General features: G+C 33.0%; 1 protein-coding gene and 1 long non-coding RNA gene across 2 annotated transcripts in view; one reads left to right on the forward strand and one right to left on the reverse strand.

Moving 5' to 3' along the window:
* Positions 1 to 21,431, forward strand: part of LRP1B (LDL receptor related protein 1B) — a 1,876,868-nt gene extending 1,855,437 nt beyond the window's left edge. The window contains exons 88-92 of the mRNA XM_049615676.1: positions 8,267 to 8,343; positions 15,482 to 15,572; positions 16,702 to 16,846; positions 19,732 to 19,830; positions 21,291 to 21,431. Of these exons, the coding sequence (XP_049471633.1) occupies positions 8,267 to 8,343; positions 15,482 to 15,572; positions 16,702 to 16,846; positions 19,732 to 19,830; positions 21,291 to 21,431 (553 nt within the window). The remainder of the gene's footprint in view (positions 1 to 8,266; positions 8,344 to 15,481; positions 15,573 to 16,701; positions 16,847 to 19,731; positions 19,831 to 21,290) is intronic.
* Positions 10,310 to 13,349, reverse strand: LOC125911649 (uncharacterized). The gene is made up of 2 exons (XR_007454398.1): positions 13,271 to 13,349; positions 10,310 to 11,106 (listed from the first exon to the last, which is right to left on the reverse strand). It is a non-coding gene; the product is annotated as an uncharacterized LOC125911649 (long non-coding RNA).
* Positions 21,432 to 22,879: the final 1,448 nt, after the last annotated feature.

Here is a 22,879-nt window from a genome sequence, read left to right on the forward strand (position 1 = left end):
TTAGTATCAATATCCCAGCACGAGCACCACAATAGAAATTAAATATATCTTTTAGAGAATTAAAGTTATATTGGTCTTACAGACATTCACACACTCAAAACCTTGTGATAACACTTGCTGATCTCCCTACCATTGACCCAAATTTGCATGGGATTAACGTACCTTTAACAATACTTAATAAGTGCATTTGGATATATCAGACATCCTCATAATAATTTGTTTCAGATTTCACCACCCCGTACCACAGAATCTCTAAGAATTGGGAAGGGCCTTAATGAGTTTTTTTTTTTTTAATAGAAAAATTCTTTATTGTTTACCCTTATTTTGCACTAGATCATAAAATATTCAGGTGGCAAACTAGTTACTTTATGCACATAGCAGTAAGCATAGAGAATTCCACCCCCCCTACATACACACAGTTTAGTATGTTTTTAAGATGGTTGTGGGACTAGACTTTTGTCTTGGCAATGTATAGAGAGAGCTTTCTACATTACAGCGTGTATCCTGTTTTGTCTCCTACCTTTGGCTATAGCATTATAACCACTGTTTCTAATGTTTTTATGACTTCAGTTACATCCACCATATTACTTAGTACTAATTTTATGATTATTTTTTTTTCCCTTTCATTTGGTGTATTCAGTGAAGTGGAAATTGTCCACACACTCTTAAAAACACCTCATACTTTTTAGATTTGCTTTATATAAAATTTTCTGGAAACTATCTAGATGATAAAAAAATTTCCATTACCAAAGATTTTTTTTAATGTTTATTCTGTCATCATTTCACACTTTGGTGGCCATTTTTGCTCAAGTGGCCTGCACATAATTTTATGTTTAAACATTTCTAACTTAAACCACCCAATCTTAAACGACTTCCCTTTCTGGATAATTTCTTGGCAAACTAGATTTGATCTTTTCTTTTATAACCCTCCTTAAAATAAATCACTTTAATCCATTCTGGTTTTTTTTTTTCATGCCCATTTCTTCAATTTCTTTTTCATTTTTAAAACTTTTCCTAAAATAATTGTTGGTCAGAGTATATTGAATATCTCATTTTCTATTTATTTATGTTTTTATATTAATACTTCTCAGAAATCAAGAACTCCTTCCTGGTGCACCTGAGTGGCTCACTTAAGTGTCCAACTCTTGATTTCCTCTTAGGTCATTTCTTGATCTCACATTTCTTGAGACAGAGCCCCGCAATGGGCTCTGTGCTGACCGGGCAGAGCCTGGTAGGGATTCTTTCTCTCCTTCTTTCTCTGCCCTTACCCCTCTTATGCTCTTTCTCTATCTCTCTCAAAACAAATAAAATTAACTTAAAAAAAAAAAAACTCTTTCTGACCAAATTCTCTTAGTATTGAAATAAAATTAGTTTTGTCTTACTAATTTTATCAGTACTAGGTAACACAATGATTTAATGGAATATTTTAAAACTATACATTATTCTAGAGTTGAATCAAGTATACTTGTAAAAAGAACATAAATTTAAGCTATGTTTCTTAAGCCTTCTGAAGAAAACAAAACAGGGTGAGACCTAGATGTTGCCATGTAGGAAGTAACAGTTAAATTAATAGGACTACATAAATGGAAATTGTAGTACAAAGCTGTATGTAAAAAATACCACATAAGTGAAATATAGTGAATAGCTTAGGAAGTTAAAATTGTATTCAGTATTAATATAGATGAATTTATAAATTATGGATATTGAAAGATATATTCGGCACATCTACAATATTTTGGAACCAACATAAAATTGTGAAGTTGATATCAAGAAGGATATAAATACTCTTTAACAACATGTGCCTCATTGTCACTGCTAGAGACAGAATGTTAAACATTACTGACCACAAGTGTGAACCAGTGTGGTAATTCCTACAATTCTACTAGTAAAATAATGCACAATTTCCTTTTGTGCAGATAATAGTTTGACTTTCTTATTAAGGAGCTGGTACTCTCCTGGGCATGAGGGAGTAAAGAAAAACATTTCTTCCTATTCCTGCATTGACTTAGAAGGATCATGGCATTGTCATAGAAAACAATGATGAAATCATAACACCACATTTTATTTCTACCAGTTATTAGCTATGCTTTTCTGGCAAATTATTTGAGCATGTACTTCCTCATTTCACACAGTGCATAATTTGAACTAGGCTATTATAGAAGTGAATAAGAGTATTTTTGATACGAATATACTTATCCTAAGATCTGGCACAAAGTTCAGCAAATGCTAATTGGACTTTTTAGGCAAAATTTCACCTCAAAGTTAGGGCAGGGAATTTTTGAGGCATGTTACAAAAAAGAATCATTAGGTATATATGAAAAGAACTTTAGCTCAGAAGGTTGTGAAACAATAACAGATTAAAAGGTGTTTTACAGGAAAATTAACAAGTGAATACATAACTAAACATCTAAATATATAACATTTTTCAGTATTACTATCTGTGAGGAGAGGAGTACACAAGGTACTGGGAGCTACATAGAGATTTTCAAAGTTAGGAACACCATGCAAATGTCCTGTTGCCAACACCATGAGTAAAATTTGCAAAATTACTTGTAAAAAAATATTTGGCAAATGGCTTAATTTTTAAAAATTTCTTTACATAGGGGTGCCTGGGTGGCTTAGTCCGTTGAGCGTCTGACTTCAGCTCAGGTCATGATCTCACTGTCGGTGAGTTCAAGCCCTGCGTCGGGCTCTGTGCTGACAGCTTGGAGCCTGTTTCAGATTCTATGTCTCCCTCTCTCTCTCTGCCCCTTCCCCACTCATGCTGTGTCTCTCTGTGTCAAAAATAAACAAACATTATTTTTTTTTTGTAATTTCTTTACATAATATATATGGCAATACTACAAAATAAGTCTGGTTAACAAAATGTAATAATATTTTTTATTTTTATTGAGGTTTTTGGAGCACCAAAATATGCATTCAAAACATGCATGGCACAAGTTTTGTAAGGCTTCCTTAATCCCTTGTGTCATTGTTTCCCCCTGTGAGATTTTTTTTTTTCTTGAGTGTCTCAATCATCATGGTTAATAAGGGCAGCCTCATATATATATATACGTATATATATGGAGAAATTCAATTCCAAATTGCTTTAAGGTTCACCTTTGAATTTTACTTTGGTCCGAAGAGTCCCATGACCTTTAAGTTTGATGAAAAGAGGGAGTAGTTATTAATCTCATTATTTTATTTTGAAGTTCTCCCAAAGCAGGTGACTCGAGACGTTTCTCCAAAATGACATTCGTAGACCATGTAAGTTGATCATTGTTACACAGTAAAAGGCAATATCTCAGATTTTAATACACCTTCAGTATTTTTTATCTGATATTCTCAATTCTCGGTCACTCTGCTTCTTCAGAGCCAGCACTATTTTGGACAGTTTAATTATATGTCTTATATCTATGCTTAAATGTAAAAACTGTTCCTTTTTAAAGATTATTTTTATACCCTTATATATGCCAAACTTATGATATTCCAAAAATGTTCACTCTTCACTTTAATATCTGCTATACCATTCCTTTTACACAAAGCTATTTCATTGTGCCTCAGAATATTATAATTGAAAGAGTATATTGTAACTATACAATAATTTCAAAGAATTATTTTTTTCTTAAATTTATTTTTTTAATTTAATCCAAATTACATCCATATAGTGCAACAATGATTTCAGGAGTAGATTCCTTAATGCCCCTTTCATTCAGCCCATCCCCCTTCCACAACCCCTCCAGTAACTCTCTGTTTGTTCTCCATATTTAAGAGTCTCTTATGTTTTGTCCCCCTCCCTGTTTTTATATTATTTTTGCTTCCCTTCCCTTGTGTTCATCTGTTCTGTCTTAAAGTCCTCATATGAGTGAAGTCATATGATATTTTTCTTTCTCTGTTTTCGCTTAGCATAATACTCTCTAGTTCCATCCATGTAGTTGCAAATGGCAAGATTTTATTCTTTTTGATTGCTGAGTAATACTCCACTGTGTGTGTGTGTATAAATATATATGTGGGTGTGTAAACATATATATATATATACACACACACACACACACATATATATATACATATATAAAATAAATGAAATATAAAATATGTTGTAATTAAGTCTATTGTATACATATAGGTATAATGAAAGTGGAAGAATAAGATTACGAAAACAATGCAGCAGTTAATTATCTTTCTTTTTAATGTCAATAGCCTTAGAGAGAAGAGAAGAAGTCAAAAACAAAGTGAAATCTATAATGCTTTACCAGGCAGCTATTGACTTCAAGAAATTGTTAGGAGCCATAAAAAAGAATGAAATCTTGCCATTTGCAACAAAATAGAAATACAGAGTATAATGCTAAGAGAAGGGGATCAGAGAAAGACAAATATAGTATCATCTCATTCATATGGGAAATTTAAGAAACAAAACAGATGAGCAAAGGAAAAAAGGAGAGAAAGAGACAAACCAAGAAACAGGCCCTTAACTATAGAGAACAAACTGATGATTACCACAGGGGAGGTAGGTAAGGGGATAGAGGAAATAGGGGATTGGGATCGAAGAGTACACTTATCACAATGAAAAAAAATAAAAAGATTAAAAACCTCTAGGAGTAATATCTTTATATGATGTGAAGAAAGAAGGATAAATGATAGTTTAAATAAATCTCTCTCTACCTTCTTCTCTATATCCATGTCCCAACAATACTAGTTAAAATTTGCTGAAGTGTCAGGGTGCCTGGATGACTCAGTCAGTTAAGCATCCATCTTCAGCTCATGTCATGATCTTACAGCTTGTGAGTTCGAGCCCTGTGTCAGGCTCTGTGCTAACAGCTTAGAGCCTGAAGGCTGCTTTGGATTCTGTGTCTCCCTCTCTCTCTCTACGCCTCCCCCACTCATGATCTGTCTCTGTCTCAAAAATAAATAAGCATTAATTTTTTTTTAATACACCAAAGTGTTTAAATAGTTAAATAATTCAGACCACCATGGTGACAAACACAAGAAAAGGAAGCTAATTTTTATTGTCCTAAGGTTAAGGATAGTAGGAAACAATTATAGAATAAGTGTAAAGGAATGATATACAATATACAGGAGTTTGTGCTGGTAAGAAATATATATAGATATAGATATCTACATATAATCTATAGATTATAATCTACATCTATCTACATCTATATCTATATCTATATCTATATAGATATATATCGATATAGATATAGATATAGATATAGATATAGATAATATAGGGAGGGCCATGAAGGACTAACTTGAATACAATTGTCTGAGAATGATTAGCAGGGAGCAGTGGATTGCAACAGTATAGATTAAAGATGACCAGGGCATGGACTGTGGATTTTGCTTGAGGAAAAATGAAAAAGAGATGCCAAAGATAATATAGTCAGCATGATAATGCAAATGATTCAGTGAGGAATTGGACAGGAAATTTTGATGATCCTCAGACATTCCGATTCCTAAATGCTCTGCCATTAATGGCTTTGATCATTGTAGTCTGCTCATAGTATGAAGATTTATGAATTTCTGTAAAGATGGTAAAAATACTTGGTCTTAAATCAACCACTGGAAGAAGAACTCGTGGAGCAGCAAATGCCTTAAGTAGTCATTGTGTAATGTAGGCAACAAGAGTAATGATTTCTATGTAATATCTCAAAAGAGATTATTTTTTGAAATGGGAACAAATGTAGAACAGTAGAACATATTTTATCTTTGGCCATAAAACATTTTTTTATAAGGAGTATAGGGAAAATTGCAAGGTGATCATCAGCTGATTAAGATGTATAACAGTTAAAATTAATTATTTCTCCAGCACAGTCTCTGAGAGTTATTTCCAGTATGTAATAAGTAAAATATTCCCTGAAGATTAGGAATTTAATCGTGCTTCCATAGTTTAAAACAGAAAAGCTTTATTACCATGAGCAGGTGATTTCTTTTATCCATAATAATTACCAGATTCCAAGCTATGGATAAAATAGGTAATTAATCAATACTGTTAACAAATACCACCTGTCCTACCTAAATGATTTCAGTTTAGAATTAAGAATCACACTATATTTATCTTGTTTAAAAATCTCTCTTTACTCTTTTGGAGTTCTAAAGGGATATTTTTCATAACTTCCTAAAGTACTTGAAATACATGACATTCATATCAGAACACAATCTGGTCAATTAGTATTTAATCCTTCCATTCCTGAGCAATCCTTTTTATGTTAAATAATTGGAATGATTTTAGTTATATTTTTTTTTACTTCCAAGCATCTCATTGTAATGATGAGCCCAGAGGTTCTTATCATAACAAAGATATATATCGTAACATAACAAAATATATCTCAGGTCATTCCTCTTATTTAACATCAGCCCTGATTTAGGTTTGTTTTCTTTTGGTTCAGCTTGGTTACCAAAAGAGGTAATGTAAAGAGCAAATTTTTATACTTAAATTTGTAATTCAATGTAATTGGGCAAAAATAACCTTTTATACATCAGCTATATATTGAAATTATTAAGCAATTGGTATTGGTTTTCTCCCCACCGCCCCCCCATTGGAGTATGAAGCATCCTCAGGAAGATTTGACAAACGTAAAGTTACATTAAAAAAATTTTTTTTTTGCAGTGATGAGAATTCATTCTGATGTGTTTACAAATTCATTCTAAACACCTTATTCCAAATTATCTGTGGGTTGTGTCAAGAATTAAAAACTGTAAAGAATTGGAACAATTTTCTAGGTCATTCATCTGCAAAACCACAACTGAAGGGGAAAATAAATGATTTTTAAAAATCAACAGCTTTATTCATTGTTCACTTTATTATAATTATGTGAAAAGGTGCTCATTCCATTACCTCAATTCAGGAATGTAGACAGTCATTGACCTGGCCCTAAACCTTATTTATCTATTTTAATGATTTATTGCATTATGGTATATAGTAAATGTGTACAGGAAATATGTATGTAAGCTTTTTATAAAGAATGTAAACAAAAAGGTAAGATGATGCATGAATGACAACCTAATACTAATATATTATTTTTCATTTAAACCATACTCCATACTCATACTTTTACAATATCATTAATCAAATAACTATATTCTTGAGTTGTAACATTATTGTCAATTATGCTGGCATTGATGTTTTAATGAAACAAATTTTTTTCACAATTTGAATTTTTTAGTAATGATTTTATGAGATTTTACCCATGTTTTAGGAGAGCCAATACTTTCTTAATGAATATCCCAGATAATTCACATGGCATCATTGAAGCCTAGTTCCAAAAACAGCTTCAGCTATCTGAATTGGCTATGACAGAATTGGCAGAAACCTTGAAATTGCAGTTATTTAGTCTGGCCACCATGCCCAGAAAGATCTACTTGGAATGGTTCTGGAAGCTGTTCTTTTATTGTGTGCAACTATTCTTAATATGGTAGTATTTGACAGTCATTTTAGGTAAGAACTGAAGCCAATTAAATGGTTTCTCTGTGGATTTCCTCTGACAGATGCACAGAGGCATCTTGTGTTAGCCAATAGGCATTATTTAAACATAGCTAAATCCATTCCAGCATTTATTTTGATGCAACCAGCTAATTATATGGCTGTGGTTTATGTTTAAGTAAAGGATTTTAATCAGATGTATTATTTTCATCCTCTGCTGTACTCTTATCACAGAGTCATGGTACCTCTAAGGGGAAATGGGAAGACAACTTCTCCCACGAAAATCCTGGGCACATTCTCTTGTTTCCGTACTAATAGGAGTCTGATTTTAAATGGGAAAACACTGTTATTTCCCTATCCATGATTAGAAAAGTAAAAATTATGTAGCTTGAACTGAGACAGATGACCATTTACTATTTTGTGTTTAGTTACACTTTGGACATAGAGCGAGGCAGAAAAAAAAAAAAAATCCCAGAAACTTAATAAAGATGGATTTGCTTGAAGGGCAAACTCAGTTTTTATGGTGGTTACTTATAATTTTCAGTACTTTTTAAATGAATTCCCAATTCTTAAGATTTCAGTTTTTCTATAAAATATGCTAAATTGATGATTTGACATAAAGAAAAATGACTATAAACCTAAAATTTTTAAAGTATTTCAACAAGTGAAGTACAGTTGAAGTTACCCTCAGCATATTGGCAATACACAGGACATTAGCAGAAATCTCGACCTAGTATTTACGAATCTGTGATGGCTGGCTCCTCTAGTTCATTTTGTTGGAAGTTAGTACATTAGCAGACTTGTGAGTTTTGTTATGAACCAAATTTTCTTCTTCTTCTTTTTTTATTTTTTTTATTTTTCTAGATGCTCCACCAACTGGTCAGGCACACAATGTGAGAGACCAGCCCCAAAGAGCAGCAAGTCTGATAATATTAACACAAGTAAGTTCCTCAGCTTAACATGATGAATGTTCTACGTGATACAGAAATCATTCTCTTATGCCATTACTGGGGACTTGAGTCTTGGAATTTCTCCTTCAAGGAATTTTTCAGGAGATATATTGCAATCCAGGTGTTTTGGGAAGGATAGAGCACTGAGCTCACATGATGACAAGATCCAGCATTTACGTGTTCTTTCAGGTAGAAAGAGTTCAAACTTTGGCAGGTTTCAGAATGCACATCTGCAAACCTAGCATAAGTTTTTCTTGGGAAATGGGAAACGTCAGTGTACTAAGGCTTCAAATATCACAGTGGATATGAGAATGCTCCAGAAAAAAAAGCAATTCCATGTTTTAATTAGAGCAAAGTATATTTTCTTGAAATGCATTTCAGTATGTTTTTGGAGAGCATACTTGACTGGTGAGTCTTAAAGAAAAGTATATTAACAAGAAAATCTTAAGGATCATGGGTTGATTTATTGCTTATCTTTAAAGTATTGGTTTTGAAGTGTATTAAAATGTAGTTTAACATTTTTCAAATCCTTTTTTGTGCAGTTATAGTCTTAGGGCAGGTCACTGATATGAAAGTCCATCTACATCATCATTTGTGTGTCTACGCATGTATTTTTAACAACTTTAAACAATTTTATGAAAATTTTCAAAATGAAAGTTTCCCAATTTACACATATTGTCACTAATTTTATTATGAGTGAAGCACTTTTGAAATATGTAATATCTATCAAGTGGGTAAATATATTCTTGAAGAAGAAAAATTATATCCCTGATTGACAAATGCTTACTTCAGCATTTTTGTCTCTAGTCCGTCACTGCTGGTGAAAAAAAAACTTCATTTTTTTTTTAATTTTTTTCAACGTTTCTTTATTCTTCAGAGATAGAGAGAGACAAAGCATGAGGAGGGGAGGGGCAGAGAGAGAGGGAGACACAGAATCCAAAGCATCCTCCATGCTCTGAGCTGTCAGCACAGAGCCCGACGCGGGGCTTGAATCCACAAACCATGAGATCGTGACCCAGGCCCAAGTCAGACACTTAACTGACTGAGCCACCCAGGTACCCCTGAAAAAACTTTCTTGAAAACAAAAAACATACTATGGAGTTTGTAAAAAAAGGCAAGGAACTATCAGAGGCAAAAGTATGCAATTTTTATATCCTAGATGTAGGATCCTAGTGTTTGCTGATCTACTTGTTTGTTCCAACTGCCCCCAGATAGTTTCTCTATCACTGCTTGAAATTCTCTAAGCAAAACTGTCCAAATTTCCACCATTTAGAAATTAATTTGGTCAAATAGACATGAGCATCTTTGAAAAATGTCAAATAGGTCTAGAATAAATAGCCTAGACATGAATATTTGAATTTGCAGAGATGAGTAATCATTGGTCATATAGTATTACTGGGGGTTTACCCTGGAATTTGTGTGTTCTCCTTAGGGAAAGGAAAGGAGGGAAAGGGAAAAGAAAAGGAAGAGAAAGAAGGAGAAGGGAAGAGAAGGAAGGGCAGGGCATTAAGAAAACTATGGGGACATTACTGTAGTTGAATTTGATAAACTGGTTCATAAAAGTTAGTAGAGGACACGAATATACCTTGCCTAATTTGATATTGAAAAAGGAGAGGGAAAGAAATACTTCCTTTTCTCTCTTCCCAGGATGTAGGGCTTATACCCATATTACAAATAATAGTTCTGGAGCCATACTAATTTATATATGATTTTGTAAACCAGTTACAAAACTCAGCAATCATTAATAGCATTGTTTTTTAGTGAAAAGTACATTTCGAGTTACTAACCTATAGAACACACTGAATTTATAAGTTGAGAATTTTGAAGACAAGTTATTTTAACCTTTTGTTTATGGTGATTTCTCAGTTAGATAAATGAGATACATAGCCTTTAACAGAGTCAAAAACAACTTTATTGATAAACTCTCTGAAAAGAAAGAAGGATACAGAGTAGTATGTCAATTGAATTTTTTTAATTTGGCATAAGTTCCATCCACAAGGGAAAGCTTGGTGTTTGGAAGGTGGATTGGAGGAGGGAATGCCAGATGTTTTTATTGGAGGGTGCTATCTCCAATTATTTGCATGGCCATAAAGCTCCCTTATAAGGCCGATGCCTTTCATTGCATGCAACAGTTCTGAGAAGGGACTATCAAAAAGAAGTAGTTGCAAGTATTTGTAGCCCTTTTTCCAAAGATTGTAACGTTCTTCCTTCCATCACTGATTTAAAGTCGTTAAATTTAATAGAAGTATCAATGCACATTGAAAGGGCTATTAGCTCTGTAAATGTCAAATTTTCCTAAATTTGAGCAAAGTTGACCACATAATGACACTATTAAAAGGTACTTATCATCAGACATTTATGCTTAGCGAAACTTGCCTCAATAACTCTGGAAGAAGGAAAAAAAGTAAACTGATCCCACCTCAGGTAAGAGGATTATTTTTATTCTCTGTTAAAGCCCTGTGGTTTTGAATGGTTGTCAAATGTTCCCCAAACTTGGAGAGAAGTCATCCACCCAATAGGAAAAGACAGATACTTTAGCAGTGTGTTTTCAGATCTGCATTTCCACTAAGAGTGAAGCATTCCTTAACTATCAGACCTTGGAATAATAAAGAATATGCGGCTTCTGTTGGCCTGATGACTGTCAACTGACAAGGAGATTTACCTTTCCAATTGATGCACAGATTTCTTAATCATCTTGGAGTAGTCATACTGATGTTTTCTGGCTGTTGCTGTTTAAAGATTCTAAAAATCAGCCTGTGGAATTAAACAGATCTATTATCCTAGAATATTCTGCTGAGGTTCCACTTAAAAAAGCTAGTCTGACTCTTCTGAAGTTATTTTGAAGAGTTTAAAATTAAACATGATAAAATATTCCTTGTATACTTCTATTTCAATTTTACCTAAGGTTTTAAGGGAGTGAATGCTCAATGTTTGAATTATGCTGTTCATATTTGCTAAAATTAAGGAGGATAAAAATATACTCAGCATTTGTGAGGCAGTAATATTCAGATGCTGTATTTTAATACAGTGACAACAGAGAAGTGATCTCTGTTAGGGGTCTGTGTTTCCTTTTTTCCTATCTTGCCCTTATCTCTTCTATACCATCCTGTTTCAAAAGAGAAAAAAAAAATTATGTTATACCAAGGACCCAAAACTTTGTAAATTTAGAGAGATAACTGAAAAATGCAACAAAATAATGCCTTTGTCCTAATTCTCCCAAGGCATATTTATCAAGCCTCAACTAAGTGTCAAGTACTGAATTAGATCCCAGCTACAAGTCAGTGAGTGAGACAGACTGCCTTTTCTGTGAAACTGAGGTTCTAGAAAGGTAAACAGCAATAAAACAAGGAAGCAAACAAGTGAGCATGCAGATTTATAAAATAAGTGTAAGTTTTTGTCGGTCCTGTGAAGGAAGCAAAAGTGAAGCAAAAATAGAGAATGGCAGAGGAGAACTGAGGTCAGGAGTGATTTCTCTGAGGTGATGGTATGTAAACTGAGATTTGAAGGATTAAAAAGAGAAGAGGCTAAGAGGCTATTTCAAACACAAGGGCAGGAGGTACAAAAACCCTGGAACAGGAAAGAGTTAAAGATGTCCAAGGGATTGAAAGACCAGTGTGCTGGCATCAAGGGGACAAGAGGGACAGTGATACAAAGGGAAGATATTTTCTTTATGACTGTTAATATTAGTTTATCCCAGTGCCAAAGAGAAAATCTCCTACTCACAAAAACATATCCACTTTCACATTTAAGGATATGTGTAAACATCCATTTAAAAGCAGAATATATAGCAACAAGTCAAAAGAGGTCAACTGTAATGATATGTTTAATATTTATACCTTTCTACCAATAAACAAAAGGTCCTTTTCCTCTGACTTCCAGGACACTGAATTATTCTGGGTCCCTTCTTACCTCTCTTGAAGCAATTCTGTCTTCTTTGTGAGATACTCTTTCTCTATTTCTTCTGGATAACTCATTCTCCACTTCCCACTATACACACCCTCCACGGTGATTCATAATTCCTCAACCTCACTTACCAACTCTATGTTGACTACCCCTACATTTCTGTTCTCAATCCTGGTTTGTCTCCTGAGTTCGAGACATAGATCCCACTGCACAATTGCAATATCCATGTCTATATCCATGGCAATGTCTGTATCATCTGTATTCCATGGGAATCTCAAACTCAACATGTCCCAAAATGAACTCACCACCTTCCCCAACTCAAGCAGAGTGGCAACACATATTTTTAATTATTTAATAAACATGTGTGTCATACTTCCTGTATGATGGTCAATCCTATTTACATTACTATGACGTAATATTAATGATGACACTCATTTTATGGATGTGTGAACTGAGACAAAGATAACTAATTTGCCAAAGGATATGTTGCTAATCTGAGGTTTAGACAAAGATAGCCTGGCTCCGGAGTCTATTCTCTCAAGTGCTGTGCTATCCTTACTCTCCCCAGGAGAAGGTCTCTTCAATAGAACAATTTGATAATATAGTCCTTTCTAATGGGGAGGTGTTACCTAAAGAGGCTTCAGAACAGTGTTGCAAAGGAAGGTTTGTTCTATGTGAGAAGGTTATTGAGATGTTGAGATATCATCTCCATCTTTAATAAGTACAGAATGTGCTTTTTAAAAAAAAATCAGTTTAGAACAATCCACCAATAACTTACTGCTAAAAAAATCATCTGCAAAAGACCTTGATTGATATATGTTACAATATATTTACTTCTATATATTCTACTTTGGAAAAAAATTACTTTGATAAATACCTGTCTTATAATTCTAAAAGTATATGTTGTTGACAATGATTCCCTTCAATATAAAATTTTATGAAACCAAATTTTTAAAACTTGCCCAACTGCCACCCTGAATTAGTTATTGGCTACACTAAGCATTATTGCAGTTACCTTAATTGGTTGTATAAACTTTAGAAGTCTAGACTCTTAAACAGAGTGCTGCAATGTAAGCAACTGGAACTGCCATCTGTGATGGGAGAAAGAAAAAGAAAAAGGTTGGTAAGTTTTTTAGCATGTATATATAACAGCATATCTACCTTATATGGGAATTAAACTATATACAACAAATACATTTTATAATAATATGCAATTGCAGTGAGGGGAAGTAACTTTATGTACCTTAAAACCAGGATTGGTAAGTATTTAACATCTACCAATTTACCAGATATTTTAGCAAAAAACAAAAAATAAGGATAATGAAGTAAGGATATTTATAAAGTCATGATCAGTCAGTTGAAGTCAGAGTTTATGAAGAGACCAAGCTGTTCACTGGTATTTAAAACTTGTGAATAAATGTTAATTACTATCCAAGGTGCCAGATTCTCTACTTTCATTAATTACTAATAAATTACACATTCATATAAAGTTCACTTTCCCAAAACCAAGATGGTAATATAATACCAAACTCACTAAGTAGTATAGTTTGGTAAGAATATGAAATAATAAAATGAATTTTACACTTTAGGAACAGACTACATAAGGCAAGTCATATTTTTTTTCTTGCATGGAAGATGTAGTTATTTGGTTATTTTAAACAAATGATGTTTAAAGTTCCAAATTGGATTATGTTACACATGAGATTTCCTTAATAAAGACTTTCTGGTATCTTGGTAAGCGATCTCCAGGATGGACTATTTTTCACATAAATATCTTCTGTCTAGAGTTATCAAAACTGATCTTACTGTTTTATTGTCCCTAAGCAGCTGCTTATTGTGCTAAACATTACCATTCATTTCTGCCACAGTATTTTACATGCACATGTATGTGCAGAGGGAGATTAATATATTTAATAATTCCTAATGTTTCATTCTTGAGCCATTCGAGATCCCCGCATTAAATTTCAATTAGTTTGGGGTTTCATTTGTTTTAGTTTCCACATGACTCTACTGAATCAACCAGATGCTATTCTAAATAGACAAAGCCTTTGTCTCAAGATATTTGTTGGAAAAGTTAACATTAGGTGCTTGATAGAGCAACTTCATACTCCTGTTATTAAGCAAACCTCACATTCAAGTTTCTTCCTGCATAAGTTACATAACCATAGGTGTGTCTTCCTATGGATCATGTTATCAGCAAAGGGGTATTGTCTCCTCCCTCTCTTGGTGGGAGGGGGGTGGGAGAAAAAGGTTGCTATTGTTGCCAAGCTAGAAAAGGAGGGCAGAGGTTCTCAATTTTGTTTCTCCCCTATGTTCAGATGCATAAAACCTAAGACCCAGTTGCTCTGACCACTCTTGAAGATCTATTCCATAGATATTTTATTCCATTTTGAAGATAGGTGATAGAACCTAAGATCATTTTTTAAAATACATGGGGAAAAAAAGGTGAAAATGGACATTTATAACAAAACCAACTTCTCAGATCTACTTTGCTGAAACTATTCTGGGGCTAGAACCTAAGAAAACAATCCCTTTTGCTCTTCCTCCCCCCCCCCCCCCCCGCCCCGCATTTTGTTGAATCAAGCTAACAGGCCTGTGTAGTAGGTCTTCTTGTCTGTTTTATTGGTGAGGAGCATGAGCCTCAAGTTTTAAATAACCTATCCAAGGTCTCAATCTATGTTGTGAAACTGATATTTAAGCCTATGTCCATCTGAATCCAATGCTGATGACCTTCCATTTGACTAGGCTGCCATCAGATGCCTAGATACACTAGGCACATGTACTCATTGAGAGATAGTATTTATAGCTAAAGGAACAACAGTAAAGGTGGGATTATGGCCAGTGGAATTGTATAAATTTGTGTTCAGTCACCACTGATTTACAAGAAGTTACCAGCATGTATTTACTTCTATCATTGCAAGTAAATGTGTATAGTGAGAATCAGACTCTGCCTGACAAAGATAACAGTATTTCTAAACCTCAAGGTATTTAACAGCAACACATAAATGAAAGATATCTAAAGAAACATTTCCAGCAAATCAGTATTTAATACAAGAGTGATTTTTCACTAACATAGTTATGAACTAGGAATATAGATGTTTGGCCTGAGCTTTACTTTCATTACATCAGTGGTCAAATGATTTAGTGTAATAAGGTGTTGAGTTATATAAATCTTTAATTCACTTTATTTATGTGTTCTCCTATTCATTTTTTTTTTTTTTAATAGGAAGCATTGCCATCATTGTGCCTCTTGTCCTCCTGGTGACTTTGATAACAACCTTAGTAATTGGTTTAGTGCTTTGTAAAAGAAAAAGAAGGTAAGATTCAATCATTTAGACAGTCAGTAAATAAATTACACACACAGTTACAGAAATGTAGGAATGTTTTCCTTTTAATTCTTAAAAACATTAGTTATTCCAACTGCAAAATCTTGTTTTCAAACCATTTTATCCCTCTATTTCATTTTAAAGTGAGTAAAATTCAGACAGCTCTTCTCCCTTGTTATGTTGATGGAATGGCTCCATTTATATATTCTAACAAAACTAACAAGGGGACATATTAATTAAAATTTCAGTAGAATTTTACATTTGTGGTAGTTTTTCCATGAAACACCAAGAGTCTCTGAAGTGTATCCTATTATCTTAATGTGTAGGATTAGTAATGTCAATACAATGATACTGAATATGTGTTGTATATCACAAATTGTGCATTAAATTCACAAATTCTGTATTTATTTATTTTATATATTCCTGGAAGTATAATTTTTCCATTATTTGAATAGGCAATTATAAAAATCTGGAAGCAGTAGGTTGTCTATAGAGTTATTATCCAGAACCAAGGATGACCTGGGTATTGAAACAATCTATTTCAAAGATTCTTTATCACTATTTGTTAGTCATGGTTTTCAGAAATAAAGGGTAAAATTTAATTTAAAAAATTATTAAGAGGGCCCCTGGATGGCTCAGTTGGTTGAACATCCAACTTCAGCTCAGGTCTTGATCTCACAACTCCTGAGTTTGAGCCCTGCACTGGGTTCTGTGCTGACAGCTCAGAGCCTGGAGTCTGCTTCTGATTCTGTGTCTCTCTCGCTCTCTGCCCCTCCCCCACTCGTGTTCTGTCTCTCTCTCTCAAAAATAAGTAAACATTAAATTTTTTTTAATTATTAACTAGTGAATATTCAATTTCAACTAATGTATTAGCTATTTAGGAGGAATATGTTCCAAGTGCATTTTTTATTGTTAAGTCTACTTTTGGGAAAAAACTTAATCACATTTAGACATTTTTTGTCCTCCCATGACTTGAAAATATCATTTGTTTTAACTGCACTTTATTTATTAACTTTCTGTGATTTATATTAAAATAAGACAGTAAACCTACAAATATGATAGTTTTATGTATCATGATCGTAATACTGAGACAACTTACATTAATGTTCACATATTCTAGGACAAAAACTATTAGAAGACAGCCTATTATCAATGGAGGAATCAATGTAGAAATTGGCAATCCATCTTATAACATGTATGAGGTGGATCATGATCACAACGATGGAGGTCTTTTAGATCCTGGGTTTATGGTAGATGCAACAAAGGTAATATGTTTTAAGACGGTGGACAGACAGTAAGCATTAACATTCTTGAGTTGCTTATCTGTAATACAGTCCTTAATTTTATCAGCATTTCTTTTATCTGAAGTTATAGTAAAGAACTTTAGGATGCATTGAATGTTATAGTCTCTTTTAAAGAAAAAATAAAATTAAGGACTGCATTCACCTGAAGCATGAAGTTAAGATAACATGTTTTGGAAAATATGTATTTATTCATTCATTTCATTTATATAAGTATAATTTACTTAAAATAATGTCTTATTCAAATATGTTGAGATGCTAGCACATCTGTATATACAGCGTAGTAGAAAAATACTGTCTGATTTATTTTTTAATAATAAGAAGAGTGCAGTACTTCATTGTCACAATAAGTATTTTATTTCCAGTAGTGCTTCATTGATTCAACTAAGCTGTGTCCTTGAATTTGCTTGTAATCAAATTACTTTTCAAAAATATTTTTTCTACCCACTAGAATAGCCCTCCTATTAATTTGGGTAATGTTGTGATACACATAGTCTAAAAATATGCCTTTTTTGGGTAAAGTTTCTGTTATTGTATGCTATTAGCACTTTTTAAGAGAAATAGATAAATGATGCAATTCTCCAGATAAAGTAAACTTGCTAAGATTCACTATGCTGTATTATCTTCATATTTTGCATGATAATTATAGAATATTTTATTATGAATTAAGAGCATCATTTTGCTTATTATAGAATGATTTTCCTTAGCTTATTCATTCATTTATTGGATACTTATTTATTTTCTGATATTTTACAAGTGCTTTGTCCAAAAGGTACCTTTATATTGTAAATAATCAAATTGAACAATCTATGTCCAAATGGTTTTGCACTCATAGCAAGAGCTGTTCCCAAAGATGTTGAATTACCGTCCCATTCACTCAAGCTAGTTCTGAATCTATGGCCACACTCTCTAAGCCTGAAAATGATGGTCAAACATTTGTTTCTCTGAAAAGGAATCAATTATTATTGCATGTATAAATTTTTACACTATCAGAGGCTATTGTAGTGATTTTTTTCCTAATTAGAAATAAATTTACATTAATTATTAATTCATTAACTAACTCCTACATTTTAAATCGTGAAATAAATCCTGGAAACCTAAGTGTCAGTGTTTTCTACTTAAAATTAAAAGTCTATATACTTTATGCACATTAGAATTTGATACTTTTTCTATGAAGAAGAAAGACATCTTAAATAATAGAATTCTCATATTCTTTGAATTTTTCTTAGGAAAAAAGTACAGTTTAAGTATAATATTAACTGATAAGGACCTACTTTATGTAGTTTTCATAAGAAGGAGAGTTCTCATTTTCCCCATAATTTTTATTTCTGGTGATAGAATTAGGTAAATTTTGGATAAAGAAAATAGCTTTTCAGTACTCCATTTAAAAATTTTTCCACATTTACTCTAGGAAGATAAAAACTATGCTTCAGTGCCCCTCAAATATACTTTTAATGTACTTTGCACATAACACTCAGTAAATATTTATTTACAGTAAATATTTATTTACCAATTTGCTGACTGATTGACCAAAATTACCTTAATGCGACTTAAATGGCTGAGTCTAATTAGCTTCTGATTTTTGAAACGTAAATATGAGTTGTTGCCTAAGAAGTAACTGCAAAAAACACAGCTAGTCCTATTAGGTATAAACAGTTTTGGAAAGCAGAAGGCCACACCAAAGCAACCTTAATGATCAAATGTTTTTCATAGAGTATTTGCTGTGTCACAGTGGTTTGGTAGAGTCATGACGTGATCCCATAAAAATTGTGTAACACATAAAGACGATTTTATAGAACAGTCATTTTCATTATTTTCAAAATGGATAAAATTTATATTTCAATCATACCTTCTAATCAAAATAACTGAAATAGTAAATAAAGTTAATAAAAAGATTTGCCTATGGAGGCAATTAGAGAATAGTTTGAAAATTACAAAAAAAAGTGAAATTAGTATTTACTAATTCATCTCAAATCTTACTTATTTTCAATATTTTTATAAAAATGAGATCTTTATAGAGGAAAATAAAGAGGCAATATTGACCTAATTTTATACTTAAAATCTTTCTCTGAGACCCTTGCCCTTCTCCAAACTTTGTGATTATTCAATGTTAAGAGTTGATAGTTAATTTTTTTTCAATTCACCTTTAACGTACTTTAGAGTATGTATATTCATTAATATTTGTATGCTCTTCAACTTTTCATCCAGTACTTTTCCCCATTTTGGGCCACTAATGAATACTCTATCCTGAATATGAGTGTACCAGATTGGCTAATTCCGCCCTTAGACCCAGAAAACTCTAAAGTCAGTATTTTTGCATGAAGACTCAGTGAACTAGTATAAATAGTAATCCATCTGGAAAGTCAGATTTCCAAAACAGATTTTTTTTAAATACCAAATTTTTAATTTTTTAATTTTTTTAAATATACAGTGGTGATGAATCTTCAAATAGAAGCAGTCAGAGATTTAAGTCTTAAGAATGGGCTACTGTCAAAACTCTTCAAAGAGACAAAACTTTAAGTGAGGGATGCTTGTGGTTTTTTTCACAGAGCTGTTAGCAAAGATACAATTTATTTGGGAAGGATGAAGTTAAATAAATAGAAATGAATGGAGGTCTCTAGATGCATGGCATGTCTATCAGTAAGCTGCACATAATAGAAATGTCTACTTGTGAAGCACAGATCCAATATTGTTTTTTCTTAATCTATTAAAGTTACTCTGCATGCACTGTTCATGCCCCAGGGCTAATGATTTTTTTCTACTATTTTTATGACTTAATATGAGTTTATGTTAATGAAAATCATTCCATGATATTAGATCAGAAACTAAAATTCTCTGTTTACATACAGGCCAGGTACATAGGGGGAGGGTCCAGCGCTTTCAAGCTTCCACACACAGCGCCGCCCATCTACCTAAACACTGATTTGAAAGGACCACTTACTGCTGGGGTGAGAGAAGAAAGTTCATTATTCCATATCCATTCCATCACAGAACCCCTCACAATGAAAGATGATGGCTAGACTTAGATAAGGGCTGTCTTTAATTGAGTTTTAATTAACAAGAGGTTTCAAAACAGCATTAAAATCAGGACTTATGTTTTATGTCTTGCCTATGCAAGATCATATATAAGACATGTTATCATTTTAGACAAGCTATTAAGTAGAAATACCTCTTCTGCTGATTTTGAAAATGTCACAGCACTTTAACAATAAAAATGAGTATTGGCTATTCTTAGAAATCTCTAGTCAGAAATTTAAATAATTTAAACTGAAATTCATGTTTGATTTGATTTGCCTCCTATTAAGATGTTTTCTTGAGTGGATACAAGTTTGATATCCAATTAAATAAAAATATATTACAAAGTGTGGTGTCATATTGAGAAATTAAAAATGGTCTAATGAAACCCTTCTTAAACATTTTTTTTTAATTGAGTAACAAGTTTTTAGAGGAAGGTACTCAGTCTACAGTTACATGGTGCATGGTGGATGAAAGAGGGATAAAATAGGGGTATCAAGATTCCTAGGGATACATATGTTCTCCCTTGTACCTCTCTCCCATCAGCTGTTGTCCATTCTCATTCTTTATCATGTTTGTCTCATTCGCATGACTCAGAGATTATATATTTCTTGTTCGTAACTAAGATTTAGTGTTCTGCTTTTGGGAAGACGAAACAAAACTAAACAAAGACTAGGCAATGAATTCTTGGGTTAAGTTTCAACTCATAAAATCATGAACATTGCATGTTTTTCAACTGAAAGAGATCACTTCTGCATGTCTCAATTCCACTTCACAGCGCTCTATCTATGAAAATTAAGAAGACTGTGGACTTCACAATTCCTTGAAAGAATCCAAAATACTTCCTGTGATAAATACATATAGGTTGTCTGAAGCAAAAATATTGTCTTTATTTTAAAGTCTATTCCACCAATATACTTTACTGTTATTTTCTTTGTTTCCTATTTTTGACTTCATAGTGGAAAATTATAAGCCTCAAGCAATTAGATGACTTTCTGTAAACACATATTTCCTGCTGCTGCTATGGCAATAAGGGGACAAACACATTGACTGGAAATGAGATGATTTGGTCTAATGTTTTACACTTTTAAATAAGTCTCAGTGAATATTGTTATCACAAAGATATCCTTGGGCTTTTACTATCATGTCAAAGCTCCACTTAGATTCCCAAGTTACCTGAAAAACGTACAATTATGTTTTAATCTGACACCATGCAGAAGTCAACTAAAGCCTGTCAACAGAATTTAAATTACATTTATATAATTACTATTTAGCAAATTAAATGTATTTCCTATAAATGTTGTTAACATTAAAAGACAAATATCCTAGAAAATAACTAATGTGTTCAAAACTGATAATAAAGTTGTATTTATCTCTTTTTTCTCTCCTTCAGCCAACAAATTACTCCAATCCAGTGTATGCAAAATTATATATGGATGGGCAAAACTGTCGAAACTCCTTAGGAAGTGTTGATGAAAGGAAAGAACTGCTTCCAAAGAAAATAGAAATTGGGATAAGAGAGACAGTGGCATAATCAGCTATACCTTTTATATGCTGTATAAATGTATAAAATATAAGGATGACTTTTGTATGTTCCAATAGTATTTTACTTGTTTTGGCATCAGCATTACCTCTTTCTTTATCTTTTTCCTGGTTAATTGTTTTCTGAGTTTTCTGGGTTTTGTTTTTTGCTGATGACTGTTGATTGACCATTTGTATGGTATTTTTATGAAAAAGAACTGCACTACAATACAATTTACAACAATGCTGCTGATATGATTCACCTTTGAATTTGTTAAAATTAAAAACAACATATTCCTTTGTAGTGTGAATATGAGCAATCTATTTTGTATGAACTTTTTTGGTTCTACTTAATCAACAAAGAGAATCTCTGCACTTTTTCACTGTATGATCTGGAAGCTGTAAAAACAATGTCATTTTATTTTTCCATTTAAATTGATGGAAGAATGATTGAATGGTCAACTCTCTTCTTTGTGCCCATTTAGATTGATTCAGACTGCTGAAAATATCCAGCCCTCACAAGTCCAGCATCACCTGCTTTGAAATTAGCCTTAGATTGCCACATGATAGATGAGAATTTTGAGGAAAAACTTTTAAAAACATATAAAATTAATAATGTGCATGGATACATACGACTACATTTGCCAAAATTTAGTGTACTCTATGTGATATACTAAACATATACACCCTGTAAACAATAGTTATATTTAGGTGGTAGAACATAGCAAAAAATATAATCAGAAGCGGAAAGACCACACCTGCTATGGGATAAGACCTTTTGTTCTCCCTCAGTCCTGAGGTCAACAGCCAGCAGAGAGCACAACAGGGCATTGGCTACGCATGCCTTAGGAAGTTCTTCCCAGTCATGTGCATTTTGTGGAAGATTAACCCAACCCCCTACCACACAGAACACTGAACAATAATATATAAGCACACAAATTGATGACAGAATTTCAATTATGTGAATGCATTCTCTTTGCTAGGTCAAAAGGAACGGCAAAACAGCCATTGCCATGTAGAGTACTTGGGAAATATTTTCAATACACAATATGGCTAACCCATCACTTGCCCTATTCAAAATGTATTCTTAAAGGACTTTCCAAGTTATAGAAGAAAACTTATCTACCCCAACTCAAAGGTGGAGAGTAGAAATGCTGACCAGTTACTCTGGTACTCCGGTTTCTTTGGTTTATGCAAAACACATGGACCCCATTCACTCTTTGGTTTATTTGTTTTCAAATTTTGATTGAAACAAGTACAATTTATTTAAGTTGTATAAAAAGGATAGCATTTTTATACAGATATCTTTAAAGGCACAAAAGATTTATTCACAAGGTATGGAGGGCTTTTTGTTCCTCTGATAGACATGACTGACTTTTAGCTGTCATAATGTATTAACCTAACAGATGAAATATGTTTGTGGTTGCTCTTTATCCCTTTGTACAAGCATTAAAAAAAACT

Source organism: Panthera uncia (genome assembly GCF_023721935.1).
Source record: "Panthera uncia isolate 11264 chromosome C1 unlocalized genomic scaffold, Puncia_PCG_1.0 HiC_scaffold_3, whole genome shotgun sequence".
NCBI lineage: Eukaryota > Metazoa > Chordata > Mammalia > Carnivora > Felidae > Panthera > Panthera uncia.